The sequence below is a fragment of the Schistocerca nitens genome, chromosome 8 (assembly GCF_023898315.1).
Source record: "Schistocerca nitens isolate TAMUIC-IGC-003100 chromosome 8, iqSchNite1.1, whole genome shotgun sequence".
In the NCBI taxonomy this organism is placed as follows: domain Eukaryota; kingdom Metazoa; phylum Arthropoda; class Insecta; order Orthoptera; family Acrididae; genus Schistocerca; species Schistocerca nitens.
Window position 1 is genome coordinate 21,817,766 of NC_064621.1, and position 20,290 is coordinate 21,838,055.

At 40.9% G+C, this 20,290-nt stretch overlaps 1 protein-coding gene across 1 annotated transcript in view; it reads left to right on the forward strand.

Annotated features, from left to right (window-relative positions):
* Positions 1-20,290, forward strand: part of LOC126199081 (growth arrest-specific protein 2-like) — a gene marked incomplete at its 5' end in the record, with an annotated part of 263,695 nt that overhangs the window by 173,494 nt on the left and 69,911 nt on the right. Inside the window, one exon of the mRNA XM_049935818.1 lies at positions 1,854-1,981. Coding sequence (XP_049791775.1) covers positions 1,854-1,981 — 128 coding nt within the window. The remainder of the gene's footprint in view (positions 1-1,853; positions 1,982-20,290) is intronic.

Genomic DNA, 20,290 nt, shown 5'->3' on the forward strand with positions numbered 1-20,290 from the left:
AGTATATATAACGCAGCTATGTCAGATTTATAATAAACTAATCGTGAAATGAAACGGTTGCTGGTCCTACATCAAAAAATGTCGAAATAGCAAGTTGCACGCCTGTTCGCCTGTACAGTCTCCGCAGTTGTCATCCACCCTGATCGTCGATGGCCCTCGGTAGACCACAGCTGCCCCAGCGCCAGTTTTGGGTAGCGCCGCTTTACAGTGCACAGCATACTTTAACCACAATGCCCGGTAAACAGTTTACAATATTAGCCACTTCAGAAATGCTTCCAAACTTGGCCCAAGAGCCAATGATCGTGCCGTTTTGGACGTCACATAAGTCGCTTTGTTTCCACATCAGTGTCACGACTGCACTGTCTTCCACGGCCCACTGTCACACACTTTATATACCGTCCACTGCCAGTGGTGCCACCTGCCGTCTGTGATTGGTTTCTGCACGCTGACGTCGAACATGTAACTGGACCTTGTACATTCGGATGAAAAGTCTTCTATTGAATCCAATGTGTGCACACAAGATGAGAATGCCAAACTTACAACACAGATGTGGCAATGATTTAACGCCACCCAACAGACCTTAGGTACACATTTTAAAGTAAAATTAGCAAAGCAGTAATGCATTGGTCTGCTGGAGAAACGTTTATAAGCACTGTATAGGCACCAAACATTTTCTTCAGAACATAGATGGAGCTACTGGACAGGGAACACGTAACTCCATCTCAGAATGTCTACACTATAAAGGTTGAGGATGCTATGGGTACAATAATTTGTCATCGATATAAAGTTTTCTTAATGCTCAAAATAGCGTACAAGAGAAAAGAGAGTAATGGTGGTGGTGGTGGTGGTGGTGGGGGTGGGGGGGGGGGGTGGGGGGGTGGATGGTCGCCAATAAGTCGCTTGTGCGGAATCACGTTCTCAAGCCAGACCCGAGTGAGCAACAGTTGGAAGTGGTTGAAGGATTGTTAAACAGAGTAAGTGACAGGGTATCGGACCACCGCGGAACGTGTAGGTCGAAGGTGCGCCTACCTTGTAGAGCAGGATAGGCGGTGATCTGTGGCAGGTCTTGTGACACACAGTACGATACTGGTGCAGGTACAATTTTTTCAGCACATATTGTTGAGCGTGGGGCTCCATAGCAGACGTCCTCTGTGGGATGCGACAACACGTCATTTACAACTGCAGTGGGCTCAGAATCGCGTAAATTAGACCTCGGATGAATGGAAACGAGTCATCTATTTGGATGAGTCACATTTTTTGTTACAACAGTTCAGTGGTCGTGTCTGGATAGACTGTTATGCAGATGAATGACTGCTCGAAAAATCACACGCCACAGATGCTGACTGATGGGGGCAGCATTTTGCTACGGAGTACATTTAATTGGGGTTTCCGTGGGACCTGTGGTAATAATTGAAGGCATCACTACAGGTACGGACTATGTGAACATCATTCTGGATCAACTGCATCCCTTCCTGTCAGCCATATCATCTTCCAGCGGGATCACTGTCCATCTCATTATGCTACAGTGTTTTGAGGAGCACGATAGCGAACTAAGTTTGGTGTCTCGGCCCCCACATTTGCCTGATCTGAGCCCACCAGTGGAACACATTTGAGACACTAGTGAGCACCAGCTACTCACCCACTCACTGCCAGCCCATAATTTATGGGACTTGTGAAATTTTTACGTAGACATTTGGTCTCGGAAACTACCGCGGCTTTGTAGAATCTGTGCCACACAGAACTGCTTCGGTATTGTGTACGAAAGGTGAACCGACACGCTAATAAACGGGTGGTCATAATGTGTGTTGACAGACAACGTGTGTGGACGATGAAGTGCAGCGTGGCTGTTGCAGGGCTGGACTGCGTGACGGGGGACAACTTCTTCGACGTGCTGGACAACGGTGCTCTGCTGTGCAGGTTAGCCAGGCTCATCCACGAACGTGCCCAGGCACTCGCCGATCGAGGTGACATCAGCTCCACGGTAAGCGGCCCGCCACACTTTCTACCCTCTAATATACATTCGCATTCTACCGTCATCGTTTATGGCTTTACACTACATAGCTCACAATCAGCTTACTGACTTCTTAGTTTTAAAGGAGACCACTCACCGGAATGCAGAAATATCGGTTTGTCTGTGGCGTGTAAAAATGAAGGAAAACTTGCTAGCTTTTAGAGTTATCCTTTGAAGAGTTAGAGTACGTAAACACACACACACACACACACACATTCCCGCTTCTGTCCCCACACCCTCCACCCAACATCCCCCCTCCTCCATCCTGACACACCTCTCAATTCGTGTTGCCTTTAGCGAGTGCCCCTTGCCACCAGCAACAACTTTACCTGCCACCCCCTATCCAGCAAACTGCCCTCCATTCGACCTGTTAGCCACGCACCCCCAGTCCCTCTCCCTGCCTCCTGCCTTCTTCTCCCTCTTCCTTCCCCCTCCCCCACTGGACACTACCCCCAGCACAATCAGCTTACCTGCCACAAGATATCATTGGTACTGTCAATGTGTCAGTGTAGCTGGCATTGTGTTAAGGTGTAAGTGTGTGTGTGTGTGTGTGTGTGTGTGTGTGTGTGTGTGTGTTTCTAGCTTGTCAAAGGATAACTCTGAAAGAAGCCATCAAGTTTTCCTCCTTTTGTGTGTGCCTATCGACAAATCGATGCTTCTGCTTTTTGGTACATGGTCTCCTTTAATTCTAAAGTATTTACATTCTACAAGAACTTCCCCACAACATCTACTAACTACTTAACATCAAATGACCTTCTAGACCCGCATTCCCTAAACTGTGTTCCTGGGACTTTACTGTCCCGTGGGACGTGAATAAGTGTTTAGAAATTTTGCCGATAATCGTTTAATGAATGTAAATTTCATTATCGACTGCTGTTGGTGTCACAAAACATCGTGTTGGAAATTACCAATAAAATTAGGCATTTCTTCCAGTTTTTATTTGTTATCAAAATACCTTATATGTGTTTCAGCCATTAACACTGTTCCTTCCTCTTATCAATGATGGTCGATAGATGTTGGAAATCATTCAATGTTGGAACAATCTAACGATGTGGTTGCGCACTGCCTGACTGCATGTTAAATTGCTGTTCAAAATGTCATCACTCATCTACTCATTGAGTAATGGAGTTACAACAGCCTTCACATAACTCTTTTCATAATCATTATGACGAACAAGCACCACATTTGAAGAAGAATGTCTCTGAAATACTTCTTTATGAAACCCAGGTGATCTGTACAATGCAGTTGTGTTTTCTGTACAGAATTAAGGTGCGAAAAGTCGTTTCACCGCACCTCCGTCCCTCTTGACAATTGCGATCGCTTTGGCTCTCTTTCCTCTGCTGCCGTAATTCTGTGCAGCAGAGGGCTAGTCATCGTGGCAGCACATTATTGCTGATACTTTTTTCATGAATCTGATTGAAATACATCAGTAAGGATGTCTAAATTCCGGAGGTGTAATAATGTGTAACTCACAAGTAGCTACAAGTTGTTTCATCAATTAAAATTAATCAAATCCCAATATTCGCTCTGGCATGTTGTTTCAATGTCCCGCTTGTGATCAGTACATGTGAAAAGACTGGGCTGATAAACTCATCTGAACTACAATAAATTAACATCGGGATGACAGTAGAAATTTTGCTTCTATGAGGCTTTTTTTTTTTTTTTTTTTTAAGTAAGGTCCGTTTTGTTGTAGGCACTAGTAGTTTGTGCGCGCATACCACAATGAGCGGGTGCGTCGTGTACTGGCATGCCTCGGGAACAACCGTGCTCAGTTTCAGCTCTGTAGCCAACCTGTACGGTTCTGTTCTGTGCTTTCAAACTGTTTAAGACTATCAACACACCTGCCGCATGTGAGATTCACTCAGTGATACAGATTTTGTCAGCAAGGAACCTGTCTGCTGCAGAAATTCATTGATAGATTTGTGAAGTGTACAGTGATACTGTTATGAGTGAAAGCAAAGTGCGTAAGTGGGTACGAGAATTCAAAGATGGCTATGACAACGTCCACGATCAGGGCTGCTCTGGTCGTCCTTCTTTGATTTGCAGACAATTTGGTGGCTTCATTTGAAGTGAGGATTCGTGAGAACAGGCGCTTCACAATAACAGATCTCTTATTTTTTTTTTATTTATTTATTGTTCCGTGGGACCACATTTAGGAGAAGTCTCCATGGTCATGGAACGAGTCAATACATGAAATTATAACACGATTGTAGAAACAGAATGAAATGAAATATAAGAAACATATTCAGGCGACAAGTCGTTAGTTTAAATAAAGAAAATCAAGAATGTAACACTGGAATTTGCTTAATTTTTTAGCTCTTCCAGGAGCTCCTCGACAGAATAGAAGGAGTGAGCCATGAGGAAACTCTTCAGTTTAGACTTAAAAGTGTTTGGGCTACTGCTAAGGTTTTGAGTTCTTGTGGTAGCTTATTGAAAATGGATGCAGCAGAATACTGCACTCCTTTCTGCACAAGAGTCAAGGAAGTGCATTCCACATGCAGATTTGATTTCTGCCTAGTATTAACTGAGTGAAAGCTGCTAACTCTTGGGAATAAGCTAATATTGCTAACAACAAACGACATTAAAGAAAATACATACTGTGAGGGCAATGTCAAAATTCCCAGACTATTGAATAGGGGTCGAGAAGAGGTTTTCGAACTTACACCATACATAGCTCGAACAGCCAGTTTTTGAGCCAAAAATACCCTTTTTGAATCAGAAGAATTACCCCAAAAAATAATACCATATGACATAAGCGTATGAAAATACGCGAAGTATACTACTTTTCGTGTTGAAATGTCACTTATTTCAGATACTGTTCTAATGGTAAATAAAGCGGCATTTAGTTTCTGAACAAGATCCTGAACATGGGCTTTCCACAACAACTTACTATCTATCCATACGCCTAGGAACTTGAACTGTTCCGTCTCGCTTATAACACGCCCATTCTGTCTGATTAAAATGTCAGTTCTTGTTGAATTGTGAGTTAGAAACTGTAAAAACTGAGTCTTACTGTGATTTAGCATCAAATTATTTTCCACAAGCCACAAACTTATATCATGAACTACATTATTTGATAATGTTTCAATATTACACACAAAATCCTTCACTACCAAGGTGGTGTCATCAGCAAACAGAAATATTTTTGAATCACCTGTAATACTAGAAGGCATATCATTTATATAAATAAGAAACAGCAGTGGCCCCAGCACCGACCCTTGGGGAACGCCCCATTTAACAGTGCCCCATTGGGACTGAACATCATTACCACTCTCAATATTGCGGAGGATTACCTTCTGCTTTCTGTTCTTGAAGTAGGAGGCGAACCAATTGTAAGCTACTCCCCTTATTCCATAATGTTCCAACTTCTGCAGTAATATTTTGTGGTCAACACAGTCAAAAGCCTTCGTTAAATCAAAGAAAACACCTAACGTTCGCAACCTTTTATTTAATCCGTCCAAAACCTCACAGAGAAAAGAGACTATAGCATTTTCAGTTGTTAAGCCATTTCTAAAACCAAACTGTACATTTGACAGCAAATTATGTGAATTTAAATGCTGCAGTAACCTTGTATATATCACCTTCTCGATAACTTTAGCAAACACCGATGGCATAGAAATAGGTCTATAGTTGTCAACATTATCCCTGTCTCCCTTTTTATAAAGTGGCTTCACTACCGAGTACTTTAATCGGTCAGGAAACCGACCACTCCTAAAGGAAAAGTTACAGATATGGCTAAGTACTGAGCTAACATACGTGGAACAATACTTCAGTATTCTGCTAGATACCCCGTCATATCCATGAGAGTTCTTGGTCTTTAGTGATTTAATTATTAACTCAATCTCCCTCTTGTCAGTATCATGGAGGAGCATTTCAGGTAACAGTCTCGGAACACTTTTTTCTAAGAGCGCTATATGATTCCCTGTTGGGACTAGGTTTCTATTTAGTTCACCTGCTATATTCAGAATGTGATTATTAAGTACTGTACATATATGCGACTTATCAGTAACACGGACATCCCCACTACGCACTGATTCTATATTATTGACCTGTCTCCGCAGACCAGCCACTTCCTTTATGACTGACCATATGGTTTTAATTTTATCCTGAGACTTAGCTATTCTATCTGCATACCACATACTTTTTGCCTTCCTAATAACTTTTTTAAGCACCTTACAACACTGTTTGTAATGGGCTGCTGCATTTAGATTGTGACTGTTTCTAACGTTTTGATATAATTGCCACTTTGTTCTACAAGATATTCTTATCCCTTTAGTCAGCCACCCAGGCTGCCTGTTTGTGCTAGTACCCTGTTTTGAACGTTCTAACGGAAAGCAACTTTCAAAGAGCACGAGAAAAGTCTTGAGAAAAGCATTATATTTATCGTCTACTGTATCAGCACTATAAACATCTTGCCACTCTTGTTCCTTGATAAGGTTTACAAAAGTCTGTACAGCAACTGGATGAGCTTTCCTAAAAAGTTGGTAACTATATTTAACATGTGTTGCAGCACAAAAATCTTTTAGACTTAAAATTTGTGCATCATGATCTGAAAGGCCATTCACCTTTTTGCTAACAGAATGCCCTTCTAATAATGACGAATGAACAAAAATGTTGTCTATGGTTGTTCTACTGTTCCCTTGCACTCTCGTTGGAAAGAATACGGTTTGCATAAGATTATATGAAATAAGGAGGTCTACCAGCATCCTTTTCCTTGCACAATCACTTATACAATTAATATTGAAGTCACCACATATAACTAACTTTTTGTATTTCCTATAAAGTGAACCAAGAACCTCCTCTAGCTTTAGCAAAAATGTTGTGAAATCTGAGTCTGGGGATCTATAAATAACAACAGTAAGAAGTTTAGCTCCACTAAATTTAACCACACCTGCACAACATTCAAACACCTTTTCAGTGCAGTACTTTGAAACATCAATTGACTCAAATGGGATACCGTTTTTCACATACATGGCTACTCCCCCACACCGCAAAGAGCTCCTAGAAAAGCTGCCAGCCAACCTGTATCCTCTCAAATGAATTTCCTGACATATCGAGATCAGTGCTTTACAACATTGGTTCTGAACACCTAAAGTTTAGGAAACTGTGCTCCCGTTGGGCCCCGAAACTCCTAACAGAGGACCACAAAAGCCAAAGATTTGAGTGTGCGATGAAGTTCTTGACTCATTATCACGAAGAAGGTGATGGCTTCTCGAGTCAGATCGTAACTGGAGGCGAAACATGGGTTTCGCATATCGTGCCCGATTTGAAGCAACAGAGCATGGGATGGAGACACACATACTCGCCTGTAAAGGTGAAGGCCAAACTGACTCTGTGCCAGTGCAAAATTATGGCGTCAGAGTTTTGGGATAGGCATGGTGTTTTGTTGGTCAACTTCATGCAAGGAGGAACCACTATCAATGCAGAAGCATACTGCCAAACCCTAAGAAAACTACGCAGAGTGATTCAAACTGAAAGATGCGGCATGATGACGAAGGGAATTGTCCTTCTCCATGACAATGCAAGACCTCACACTGCAGTTCAGACCCGTGATTTATCGGATAGTTTTGGCTGGGAAGTTTTAGACCACCCACCCTACAGTACTGATCTTGCACCGAGCGATTACCAACTGTTCCTCCACCTCAAATAACAGCTCAGTGGCAACCGTTGCAATGATAACAACGACGTAAAAGTGGCAGTGAACTCTCGATTATCGGAGCAGACGGCATGTTTTTATGAAGACGGTATTTTAAAATTGGTTTAGAGGTACGATACGTGTTTGAATAAACTTGGCAACTATGTTGAAAAATAGGGTGAAGTATGTACTTTCTGAAAATAAATTTACTTTTTCGGAATAACGTTTCATTGTGTTCTTCTGTTCAAATGGACCTTACTTAAAAAACGCACCTCATATATTTTATTACACTTTTACACATGAAGCAAGATGGACAGCAGACAAGTCTATTCACTACATACCTTTCTGCTTTTATTTATGGGTGCCATTAGGAGACACTTTCTATTCTTTGAATATGTATTTTACAACAATGGCATGAGATGGTATTGGGTATGGGAGACTTTGCTTTGCTCAGTATTATTGGCAAACTCTACAAATAAAATGTGACACTCAATATTACTCTACAGAATAATGTAAATTAATTGTTGGAAGGTCTGCCAAAACAGAGAAACAAAACAGAACATCTTCCATTCCCCAGTATTAATCAATTTTCATTTGCTTGTAACTGTACTGTAGAAGTTGGCAGAATATGTCAGAACCAAATTTGGCGACTTGAATTGTACCCACTTGCACTCGGACTTTGTACAATATTCAGTGTTTTATAATGGATTTCTGTGTTTTTGAATAATGTAATTGTGACTAATATCCAAAAACTCATGAATTTGCAACCAAAACTGAATTATTGTTAAGGAAACAAGAAAAAAATAAAGCACCAAATACTTTACCGAAATTCCGTGTGCGACCTACTTAACACACGATTGTTTGGAAAATGATTTTGTAAATGATACATTTATATATAATACACAGTCAAGTCAATTAATGTGACCACTGCCTATGTTCGACCACCCACAGTCAGCAGTAAACTTTTCATGTGCCACCTTGGTTAATCTACACCATGCATGGCAAAATGGCTCCATCCAAAACTGGCACCAAGGCAACTGTGGTGCACCACAGGACATGGATGACAGGGATGAACAACACCCAGCTGCACAGATATGTATGGGCAAATAGACGTGCTACAGTTGGTTAACTGTTCACCCAGGTAAAACAATGTTCTACAACAGTGTCTCTTCAACAACTGTTGTTGTGTATGTGCCTTCACCACTGGTGCCTGGTTCATGCACCCGTGCTGATTGTTGTTCATTAGAGAGCAAAGGGTGTAATTTGCACACCGGTACTGCATTTGCATGTCCACTAAGTGGTGACAGTTGGCCTTTTCAGATGAATCACATTTTATGCTCCATCTGACAAGTGGCCATTGGTGTGTATGGTGTGAAGCATCTAAATGCAAACACCCAGGCTGGAAGAGGAGGTGGTGATATGAGAAATGTTTTTGTGGCATTCCTGGGGTGATCTTGCCATTCTGGAAGGCAAAATGGATCAACATAAGTATGCATCTGTCCTAAGGGTCTGTGTCGACCTCCACATGCCATTTGTTTTTCCTCAGATCTATGGCATATAGCAGAATGTCAATGCAATGTCTTGCACAGCTTGCATTGTATGTACACAGGTTGAAGAGCACCAGGATGAATTTACTGTAGTCCCCTGCCCATCAAACTCCCCAGATTTAATCCCAGTCAGGAACCTGTGGGACCAGCTGGACAGGGCTGTTCACACAATGGAACCTCAACTGAGAAATAATTAATTTTTCTTTGTTTTTTTAAAAAAAGTTATGAGTTCTGTATTATAAGTTGATTTAAAATTGAAATAATCACCGAATAAATCGTTTTCTCATTTTTAAAGCTGTATTAGTTTTATTAACTTTCTAAATAAATAAGATGCTCCATCACAGTATCAGTATTCACAAAATGTACCACCAGAAGAAACGTTTGGGAAACCCTGTTCTAGACGAAAACCAGTCAGGTTTCTACAAAAATCGCAGCACAATGACTGCTCAAATAAAAGTAAAAGGTGAAATAAAATGGTCCGTGGGCAAACAAGATGCGACTATTATGTGCATTTTGAACTTCAGCAAAGCTTTCAGGACTGTATAATTTGACATTTGATGGGAGGTATTCAGAAAGTTTGAAAAAGTAAAGTTACATAATTATTTTTGTTATTTGCGTTAGGTGCGTATCAGAAGTCCTGATACACACTGGAATCCCCATTACACAGTACCACAGCATGCTGTGAGAGGAGCCAATGCAAAATGGCACAGCCCATTGATAAACTGGAGTACTGTGCGGTAAATCGTTCTCTGCAGTTGAAGGGGAACAACACTGCAAACAATCCGTGCTGAGTTGATAGTGTACAAAAACAATACACCAACATAGACACAGTGGTTAGGTGTTGCAGATATTTCATGTGCTGTCAGACAAGTCTGAATGACAAAGAATGAATTGGCAGTCTTTCACTGTTAAGAAATGAGAATCACAAGAGAAGTGGAAGCCTCGGTACTCGAAGACTGAGCTAAGTGGGGCAAAAGAGGAAAAAGTGAAAATCTGTCACGGAGCAGTTTTCAACATGTTACACCACATTTTGAACATGACAAATGTCACCACCTTTGGGTTCCACAACTGCCCACACTTGTTCCAAAAGACTGCCGAACCGAGGCAGCAATGTAAATTTGCAGCTGTGTCAGACCTATCCAGGTGACTTATGTAGCCACCTAATTACTGTTAATGAGTGTTGGGTGTAGCACTATGACCCCAAGGCAAAGGAGCAAAGTGAACAATGGAAAATTTGGACCACTGAAAAATCCAAAGATGCAACTGTCATTGGGCAAGGTGACACTGAGTTATTTCTATGACTGTCATGATGTGGTGTTAACAGATTCAGCTCATGAGGGGAAACTGTCATAATAGTGCACAGCCAAAATCTCCTAACAACTTTAAGGGGAGCTATCAATACAAAGCTGTTTGAAAGTATGGTTTTGCACCATGACAGTGTCTCAGCTCAGTCTGCAAAAGACAGTCCGAAATACTACTTCCTTAAGCGATCAAATTTTTGCCTCATCCCACTCACCGAATTCTCGTGACACGGCATCCAGTTACTTCGCCCTCTCTATCTGGTGAAGAAATCATTGTGTGACAGGAATTTCCAGAATGGCAAGATGATTTTTTCTGGTCAATATGCAGACTCCTACAGTCAAGGTCTCTGCCAAGCCAGCCACCATTGGTAAAAAGTTGTCATGTTGAAGGGTGGCTTTTTCAAGAAGTTTAACATCACCAAGACTGTCACAGGCTGATTTTTCTAGAGGTCAATTTTTTGAGGTGAAAATTAAATATTTCACAGTACCTCTCATACTTTTGAAATTAACAATCCAAAATCTTTCTTCATTTGTGGGTTCAGTGGTATTTGCCATGACTAGCATTCCCCCAACATTGTGTAATGATCAGAGCAAAAAGGTCAGAATGGGGAGATGTGTATCAGGGGTCCCTCAAAGATCAGTACTTAGTCCTTCATCTTTGTCATTACATGTTAGTGCTGTGTCAACTGTTCTCTCTTATTGCAAGTATCACCTATGAGCTGATGATTTCCAGTTATACCTAAATTCAAGTGTTCTCAGCCATCCAGCATGTAAACAGTGACTTACTTGCCTTATCATAATGGACGAAGATGATGTGTTTGAAACTTAAACCATCTAAACACATACAATTTTGACAGTCACAAAAAACGTATACCCTCTCAGTTCAGAGACTTTTTTTGGTCCCTAATCCTTTATGGTTCAGTAATATCTATTTGTTTCTCTGCTAAGAATTTGGTGATATCATGTAGAATGGACTGAACACACAACTTGAATTGTTAAGATAATGTCAGCATTTCTCTTTGTGTTGCAGAAATATAAAAAAAGAACTTCCTCTTGAGCTGAAAATAAAGAAAATAATTCCAATAATAAATGAACAGCACCAGTTTGTTTTTGATCTACATTTCATTCTGGTGCTGTTCATTTATTACAATGTTGTTCTACCAAGAACTGACGGAAGGTTCTGTTAGCAAAATAATTCCAGTTTTTGATTATTGTAATGTTATTCTTCAAGGATTTTGATAAGAGAGTTCATATTGGGTGAGACCCAAATGAATGCTTTGGGGTGCATTACTTTTGTGATATTTGGTTTTTCAACTGCACAACTCCTGCCTTTGAAGAACTATCACTGCTATGTGAAGAGAACATCATAGCCTCTACTTGCACTGCCATTTGCTCAGTCATTGTATTCCCTCTTATTTATTGTCAGTTCTAGTATCATAACATTAACAGCATTGCAGAGATACCAGTTCTCAATAAAGGAAAAGCCTTTCTACACTGCAGCATGACACAGCCACCATTTCAGAATAATTTTCCACCTCAGGAACATGGTTTTGGAGTGGTTTTCATCCCAACCTCAGAGAAATTCTCCTTTCCAACTTTACAAGGCAGTTAATGTCCCATGATCTGTAACATAGCTAGCTTGTCCACTTAATTGTCTGAAACTCTCACTAGTCAACCAATAGCTGCCCCCTCACATATCCTTTACTGCGGCGACCTCTACTGAAACAGTCTGCTCTTCCTTAACAGTAATAATAACAGTAGCTGCCACTGTATTTTCAATCTTCTCTGTCATTATCCCTCCTGTTCCCGATCATATTAAACATGATCGCAAATGCAAAACTAAATAATTTCACTGTTATTCTTAATATCTGCTATTATTATTACTATCTTCAATTATTATTTAGGTGCTAAATACCACAGTGTCATTATGACCCAAATAAATCTTGAAGTCTACTATTATTACTGTATTGCTGTAATACAAATTTTAATCATTATTTGAGCACTGAAGACCATAATGCCATTCTGCTTATGAAAAATAAATCTGTGAAATTATTGGAATTAAAATCCAATTTTTAGTGTATCAAAAGGAAAATCAACTGAAAAAACTAATAAACTGCAACAGAATTGCTGACCAGTACTTAATTGAGGATGTGAAATGTTTATTATTGCTGACAGACAAATATTAAAGAAAAAGTGATGATGCAATTCTACCTTTCACAACTACTAGTTTCCTCCTTGGGGAGGAGAGAGGTCTAGGTTGGAGGAGGTTAGAAAGAAAGACCAAGTCACTCAGACCCCAAGATAAGTAACCTGTAGTGGAAGTTGAGGGCAGCCAAAGTAACCTAGCTACGGGAAAGACAGATGCCAGACTCAGGTTTTGTTGGAAACATCCTAAAGAAGATTAATTTACACATAAAACAAGTCATTTGAAAAACCCCATTTCACCTATTCTTGAGTATTGTGTCATTCTGAGACCCTTACCAATTTGTATGAATGGAAATGATAGAAAATATTTTAAAAAGAGCTGCATTAGTCATCACATGTATGTTTAGTCAACCTGAGAGTATGACAGAGATGCTCAACTAAATGCAGTGAGAGATGTTACAAGGATGAGAATGTGCATCACAGAGAGACTTACTAGCAAAATACTAAGAACCCCAAATTTAAAAAAAAAATGTTCAAATGCGTGTGAATTCCTGAGGGACCAAACTGCTGAGGTCATCAGTCCCTAGACTTACACACTACTTGAACTAACTTAATCTAACTTATGCTAAGAACAACACACACACACACACACACACACACACACACACACACACACACACACACACACACACACACACACACACACGCCCAAGGGAGGAGTCGAACCTCCAGTGGGAGGGGCCACACAATCTGTGAGATGGCACCTCAAACTGCGTGGCCACTCCGTGCAGCAACCCAAATTTCAAAACAAATCAAGAAGATATAATACTGTATGACATACACCTCACATAATGACAATGATGCTAGAATTAGGTGAAAGTTAGGCTCATTCAGAGGAGTATCAACAATCTCTCTTCCATACACTACCTACAGACGGAACAGGGGAAAATGGTAGCCTACTGGTGTACCATGTATGCTCCACAGAGTGCAGCAAATTCTGCCAACACACTGACTGTTGCATCGTAAAGGGATCTCTAACGTACCTTCATGTTTAATGAATTTCTATCTGCTTCTTCTTCATTGCTGACTTCTCTACTTATCTGGTATTCTGATTAGAGTATGCCCAGAAATGTGATGATGGTTGTAGCTTTTCCTTTCTTAAAAAAGAAATAATGATATTTCACATCTCCATACCTGTCAGCTCTAATACTCACAGTCAAAATTACAATAGCCCGGAGATCCATTAAACATCAAGAAATTAAGCTGAATGTTCCAAAAATAGCAAAAAATTGAAAAGCAAACAATGGAAAATCCAGATTGTAATATCAACAATGCTATGAAAAGGGTAGATTGCTACTTGCTGTAAAGCTAAGATGTGGAGTTGCAGACAGGCACAAAGAAAAAGACTGATATATAAGCTTCTGGGCAAAGTGTTCTTCAGAAGAGAAAAATACACACGCATTCACACAAGCAAGCACACCTCACACTCATATGACTGCTCTCTTTGGCCAGAATTTTGAGATGTATGTAAATGAGTGAATGGGTGAGTGAGATGTGCTTGCTTGTGTGAATGTCTGTGCATTTTTTTATTTTATGAAGAAGGTTTTGGCCAAAACTTATATGTAACAGTCTTTTCGTCGGACCTGTCTGTAGCACAACATGTCATCTTTACGGTGAGTAGCATCCTATTCTTTTCATAACATTGTTAAAAAAGTGAAAATCAATATTCCCACAATATTTTCTATTAGTTAGAAAGCAGTTTTCATGATAATGAGTGAAGGAATTGGATGTTTTTAATAATGAAAACATTTATTGCCAAAATAGTTGGATTTTGCATTAAAAAGGGTGATCTTTTGGTTCTGGAGGTGCTGCCATTGCGACTTAACAGAGTTCCTGGCTTTCCCTGCTCATACCATGCATGACTGTGAACACTGACCAGTCCGATTTAACTGTGAAGGATGTAAATTTCAGTCCAAGGGAATGCTGAAATTTAACTTTCTGCATCTTGCGTTTTTTACAAGGCTGTGCCTCCGAATTCTTTATTCTGTTCTCAGTATTGGTTCAGGTATTACATGTCATATAATATCTCATATACAATAATGTCATACATATTACTCAGTCAACTTTCCCATTTTGCTGTTGTAGGTTGCAACCCTCTGCCACTAGAGAGCTTCAGATTGTAGTGTGTAATGTGATGGTGTGCAACGGAATTGTGCAAGTGCATGAGAAAAGGTGTGCTGTAATAGTTTTCAATCATTGAAAACTTTGACCACATATAGAGCGCCTTCTCCTTCAGTATGATAATGCCAGACCATACACGAGTGATGCGACATCTGCAACGATCTGATGCCTTTGTTTCACTGTCACTGATCATCCTCCATATGGTCCCAGTTTGGCCCCTCTGATTTTCATCTGCTTCCAAAATTACCTCTGAGGACGTCACTTTGATAGTGATGAAGTGCTGCAAGCAGATATGAGGTCGTGGCTCTGTCAACAAAGTCAAACATACTACAGTGATAGTATCAACAACTTGGTCTTTCATCAGGAGAAATGTTGAGAAATAATTTATATACACATGAAGACTAAAGATGTAGAATGTTAATGAAATCTGATTATTTAAAAAGCTTTATTTCAAGCTTTATTTACAAAGTTTTATTTCAAAAGCCACATTTAAAAAGTTTTCGTATAAAAAATTGGAGGCATTACTTCTCAGTGTGCCCTTGACAAAGTGAAGATCTTTTAGTGAAATTATGTTATCATAACTCTGACTGCATGAGTATAACATTTAGATTTGAGCATTTAGAGAAGTTTATTGACAGATCACATGTTCATCACTAAAAAATGTGACTGAAATTTTTGAAGGCATATGCATTTTAAAGCATGTGTGAAAAATGGAAGATCCAAAATGTATGTTGCAGTTGCACTCTAGATTGAACACAAAACTATCATTCTAAGACCAACAAGCATGTTAAAACACTTTGTCTGAATATCAATTAAATCAAATACTAACAAAGAGATAGAGGGGCTGGCCCCTCAAAAGGCATCCTTATAAGGGAACTGAAAGCAACCAGCTCTGTGAAACATCAATAATTTGGAAAATGTGTTTCTTTACAAATGGCAACTATTGCAATGTCTTTTAAAAGTGCTGTGAACAGATACAGCACTTTTTTAATGAGATTATAAATACCCATAACTGTCACATGTGGAAGAACAAAAATCCATTTATGATTGTGGAAGCGTGTGTTGTCAACCAGTGCCACCACAGAGATTCTGTGATAACCATGTTATTGTAGTTCTTTCTCATATGAATTCCTTTCAGTTTCCTGACTTTACTTACACTTAATGACTTTTGGCTGTGAAGCTACTTGAAATCATAGATATGAGGAGATAGCTCTAGTCATTGTCCTTGTTGAAACAACCTATAGGAAGTACAATACTCAAAATAGTAGTTACCTGTAATAAAAACATACAGGCCATATGATTCCATACAAATATATTTTATTGTCCTACAAGGTACAAAGCATGTTGTCACAAATATCAACAGAGGCAACTAACTGCAGGTCCAGAGAGGTTAGTTGATCTATGTCAGGGCAGCAATATTGTCGCAGAAGAAGCTGAGTAGCACAGTCACCGTGGTGTAGTGGTTATGATACTAGACTGTTGCATGGAGAGTTGTGAGTTCAAAACTCACCTCTAAAATTTTAATTTTTATTTTCGGTTCGAGTAAATTCTAGGAGCATCCACAAATGTCAAGAACCATTGTACTGGGATGTTCTGTAACTGTATATATACCGTATGTGTTCTGGCTGCAGGCTGAATAAACCTTCATCAAGTGAAGTTACTGCTCGTCATTCATCTAATTACACCTTCTTCTACGTGACATTATTCTGATGGAGACGCTCGGCATTGGAACTTGTGATAGCGCACAATATCGACGACACAGTGGCTCCCATCAGGCCACGACAGAGCCGACGTTTAGGTGGCGAGAAACTCGAGTTTGAGTCATATTCAACAGATCACAATCTATCGGAGACAGAAGAAGAAGAGGACGTTACGATGACAGCAACTGTGTGCCATCACATGAGACATCCTTCAGGGTTCTCTGGTGCTGATGGCCAAGATCGGAACAAGTGGCTGAAGGTATATGAGCACATAGCCAAGTTTAACAAATGGGATGACACCGTGTGTTTGGCTAACGTATTTTTCTACTTGGAGGGCACTGCCAAGCAGTAGTATGAGAACAACGAGGAGAAGTTCACAAGCTGGGAAGTATTTCAGGCGGAACTGCACAAGTATTACGGCTACACACACAACAACAGAAGTGCAAGGCTGAAGATAAATTAAAGTGCAGGGCACAGTGTCCAGGAGAAACTACAGCATCCTACATTCAAGACGTCTTGCAGCTGTGTAAAATAGTGGATCCAGGAATGAAGGAGAAAGATAAGGTTGCACATCTCATGAAGGGTGTTGCTGAGGACCTGTATCAAGCCCTACTCCTGAAGGAGGTTTCGACAGCAGACGATTTCATAAAATGGTATATCGAGACAATGCATCAAAAAAAATTTACACGAAAGAAGTTTGAACGGCTTCCAAACGTCGTATCGATGTATGTGATGGAGGAAGAAACTGATCTCACAAGTGTTCTTCATCAGATAGTGTGAGAGGAAGTTCAGAAGGCACTTCGACTGCATGGCAAGCAAAAAACCGAGACCCTTCGAGAGGTCATAAGGGAGGAATTGGAACAGACATTGAACCCAATCTCTCGTCCTTCATTTCCCTTTAAAACGGTGAAAAAGTCTAGATCCAGGCTCAGTTATGTTCCTACAGTGACGCATGAGGAACCTGTTTGGGAACCAAGGAAGACTGACGTCTGGGGAATCCAGAATAACCAACAAGTATGTTTCCACTGCGGACGACCGGGACATGTGGTGCGCTATTGTCGAGAAAGGCGGAGGATATTTTATGACGCCCGCGCCAGAAGACAGCAGACCTTTCTTAGCCGACGTCAACTCCGGGGCGACGAAGATGAACAAGATGATATGGGTGCAGGATGACGTAGGTCACCATCGCCGCAAGCTAGCCGCTGGAGAGGACGCTCCCCAATACGCCGATAAAGGTCTCCATCGCCGTTTAGAACCTCTAGCCGATCACCTACCCGCCGCAACCTGGAAAACTAAAGGGTGCGAGCTTTCTTGGAGGTGAGGCCGCCGAAGAGAAAAATTCCCTGCCGTCGATCACTACAAAAATAATAGGAAACTACGTCAATATCCTCATGGATGGCCGACCAACCGAAGCTCTTGTGGACTCTGGAGCATCATATTCAGTCATTTTGGAGAAGTACCGTCGTTAGTTACAGAAAACCGTATTCGTCGACAACAAAACATCTCTGCCGAAGTTGGCAAATGGGAAATATGTAAAACCTACAAGAAGATGTGTCATTCATGTGGGTATAAGTGGCCATACACAGCCCTTAGAATTCATCGTCTTACAAGAGTGTAGTCATGACGTCATTCTCGGATGGGACTTTTTGAAAGCTTCTCCTGCAATTATAGATTGTGGTCACTCGAAGATTATGCTAGACGAGATGAGACACTGTGGACAGGAAGATGTACATCCGAGTGTGTGGAGACTATGTGTGCTGGATGAAGTGATCATTCCTCCAGTCAGCGCTAGAAAGGTAACTATCATGTATCATGCCATGCATCAACCCATGGATCTTGTAGTGGAATGTAAGAGAAGCATACCACTGAAGAATAGCTTGGGCATCCCAGTCTCTGTCGTCTCGTTAAGAACGGATTTGATGAATTGTGAATAGTTAACTGTCGCTGAGAACCGCAGATCCTTCCAAGACGCATGTGCGTAGCAAACGCTGAATCGTTAATTGCCGAACGGCTGAGCATCATAAAAACCTCCAATGCCGAGTCTGTGGGCGAAATTGGCGCTACCATTACGAGACAAGATCTAGATCGACTATCACCAGGTCTCACTAAGGAACAACAGAAGAAGCTACTTGCCATTCTTCAAGAGTTCTCTGAATGCTTCACTCCACAGGTGAAGAGCAAATTAGACAAATCAATGGTGAAGCACCGAATTAGCACTGGAGACCATCAACCAATTAGCCAGAGAGCATACCGTGTGTCAGCAACGGAACGTCGAATAATTAGCGACGAGGTAGAGCAAATGATGAAGAATGACATCCTTCAGCCTTCGCAGAGCCCATGGTCGTCACCAGTGGTTCTCGTCAGGAAGAAGGTTGGCAATTGGCGCCTTTGTGTTGATTACAGGAAGCTTAATAAGATAAATAAAAAGGACGTTTACCCTCTTCCACGAACTGACGATACACTAGATTGTCTGAAGGGGGCTAAGTTTTTCTCAACCATGGACATGTACTCGGGATACTGGCAAATCGAAGAAGATGAGGCTGATCGTGAGAAAACTGCATTCATCACCCCTGAGGGCCTGTAAGAGTTTAAGGTAATGTCGTTTGGTTTGTGTAATGCACCAGCAACTTTTGAACGGATGATGGATAATCTTCTGTCACCTGAAGTGGACGCTGTGTCTTTGTCATTTAGATGACATTATAGTGTTCTCAGAGACATTTGATAAACACGTAAAAAAGACTGAGGGCCGTTCTTAAGTGTCTCCAACAAAGTGGACTGAGACTTAATCCAAGAAAGTGTCTCTTTGGAGCAAAAGAAATCAAAATACTTGGACACCTTGTGTCAAACGAAGGTGTGCGGCCAGACCCAGAAAAGGTGAGATCTATAACGGAATTTCCTATTCATAAAAGTATTAGAGATAAGCTTCCCCGGATTTTGTTCTTCTTACCGTCGTTTTACCAAAGACTTTTGTATCAAAGCCTGGCCACTCCAAGAGTTGTTAAAAGCCAATGCTACATTTATGTGGGATGGTGCTCAACAAGACTCTTTCGATGTGCTGCGAAAAGCTCTGACGGCTGACGCTGTACTTGGTCTGTATGAAGAGAGAGCACCTACCGAACTACACACAGATGCCAGTGGGTATGGGATCGGTGCTTTTCTGGTACAAATTTCGGATGGAATAGAGCCTATGCTTCTAGGACACTTACAAACTCCGAGAGAAACTACTTACATACAGAAAGAGAATGTCTCGCTGTGATGTGGGTCATGTGCAAATTTCGACAGTATCTCTATTCACTTTGCTGGTTGATATGTCTTAAAGATCCAACAGGACGACTCGCCAGGTGGGCAATACGTCTTCAAGAGTATGACACTACCGTAGTGTACAAAAGAGCAAAAAAAAAAAAAAAAAACACCGAGATGCCGACTGTCTCTCAAGAAACCCTGTGCAAGACCATCAAGACTTTGATGAAGACAGTGACTGTCTCGCTGCACTCCAGGATAACTATGCTGAGCAAAAGGAGGACGCCAAGATATCTCAGATTATGCTTGCCTTAAATCGGTCAGAGGATGTGAAAGGACAATTTAAGGTAGTTTATGGATTACTTTGCAAGAAAAACTTTGATCCGTTTGGAAAGAGATGGCTACCAGCGATTCCTAAACATATGCGCTTAGATGTTCTACAGAAATTTCATGAAACACCTGAGGCCGGACATTGAGCATTTACACTACTGGCCATTAAAATTGCTACATCACGAAGATGACGTGCTACA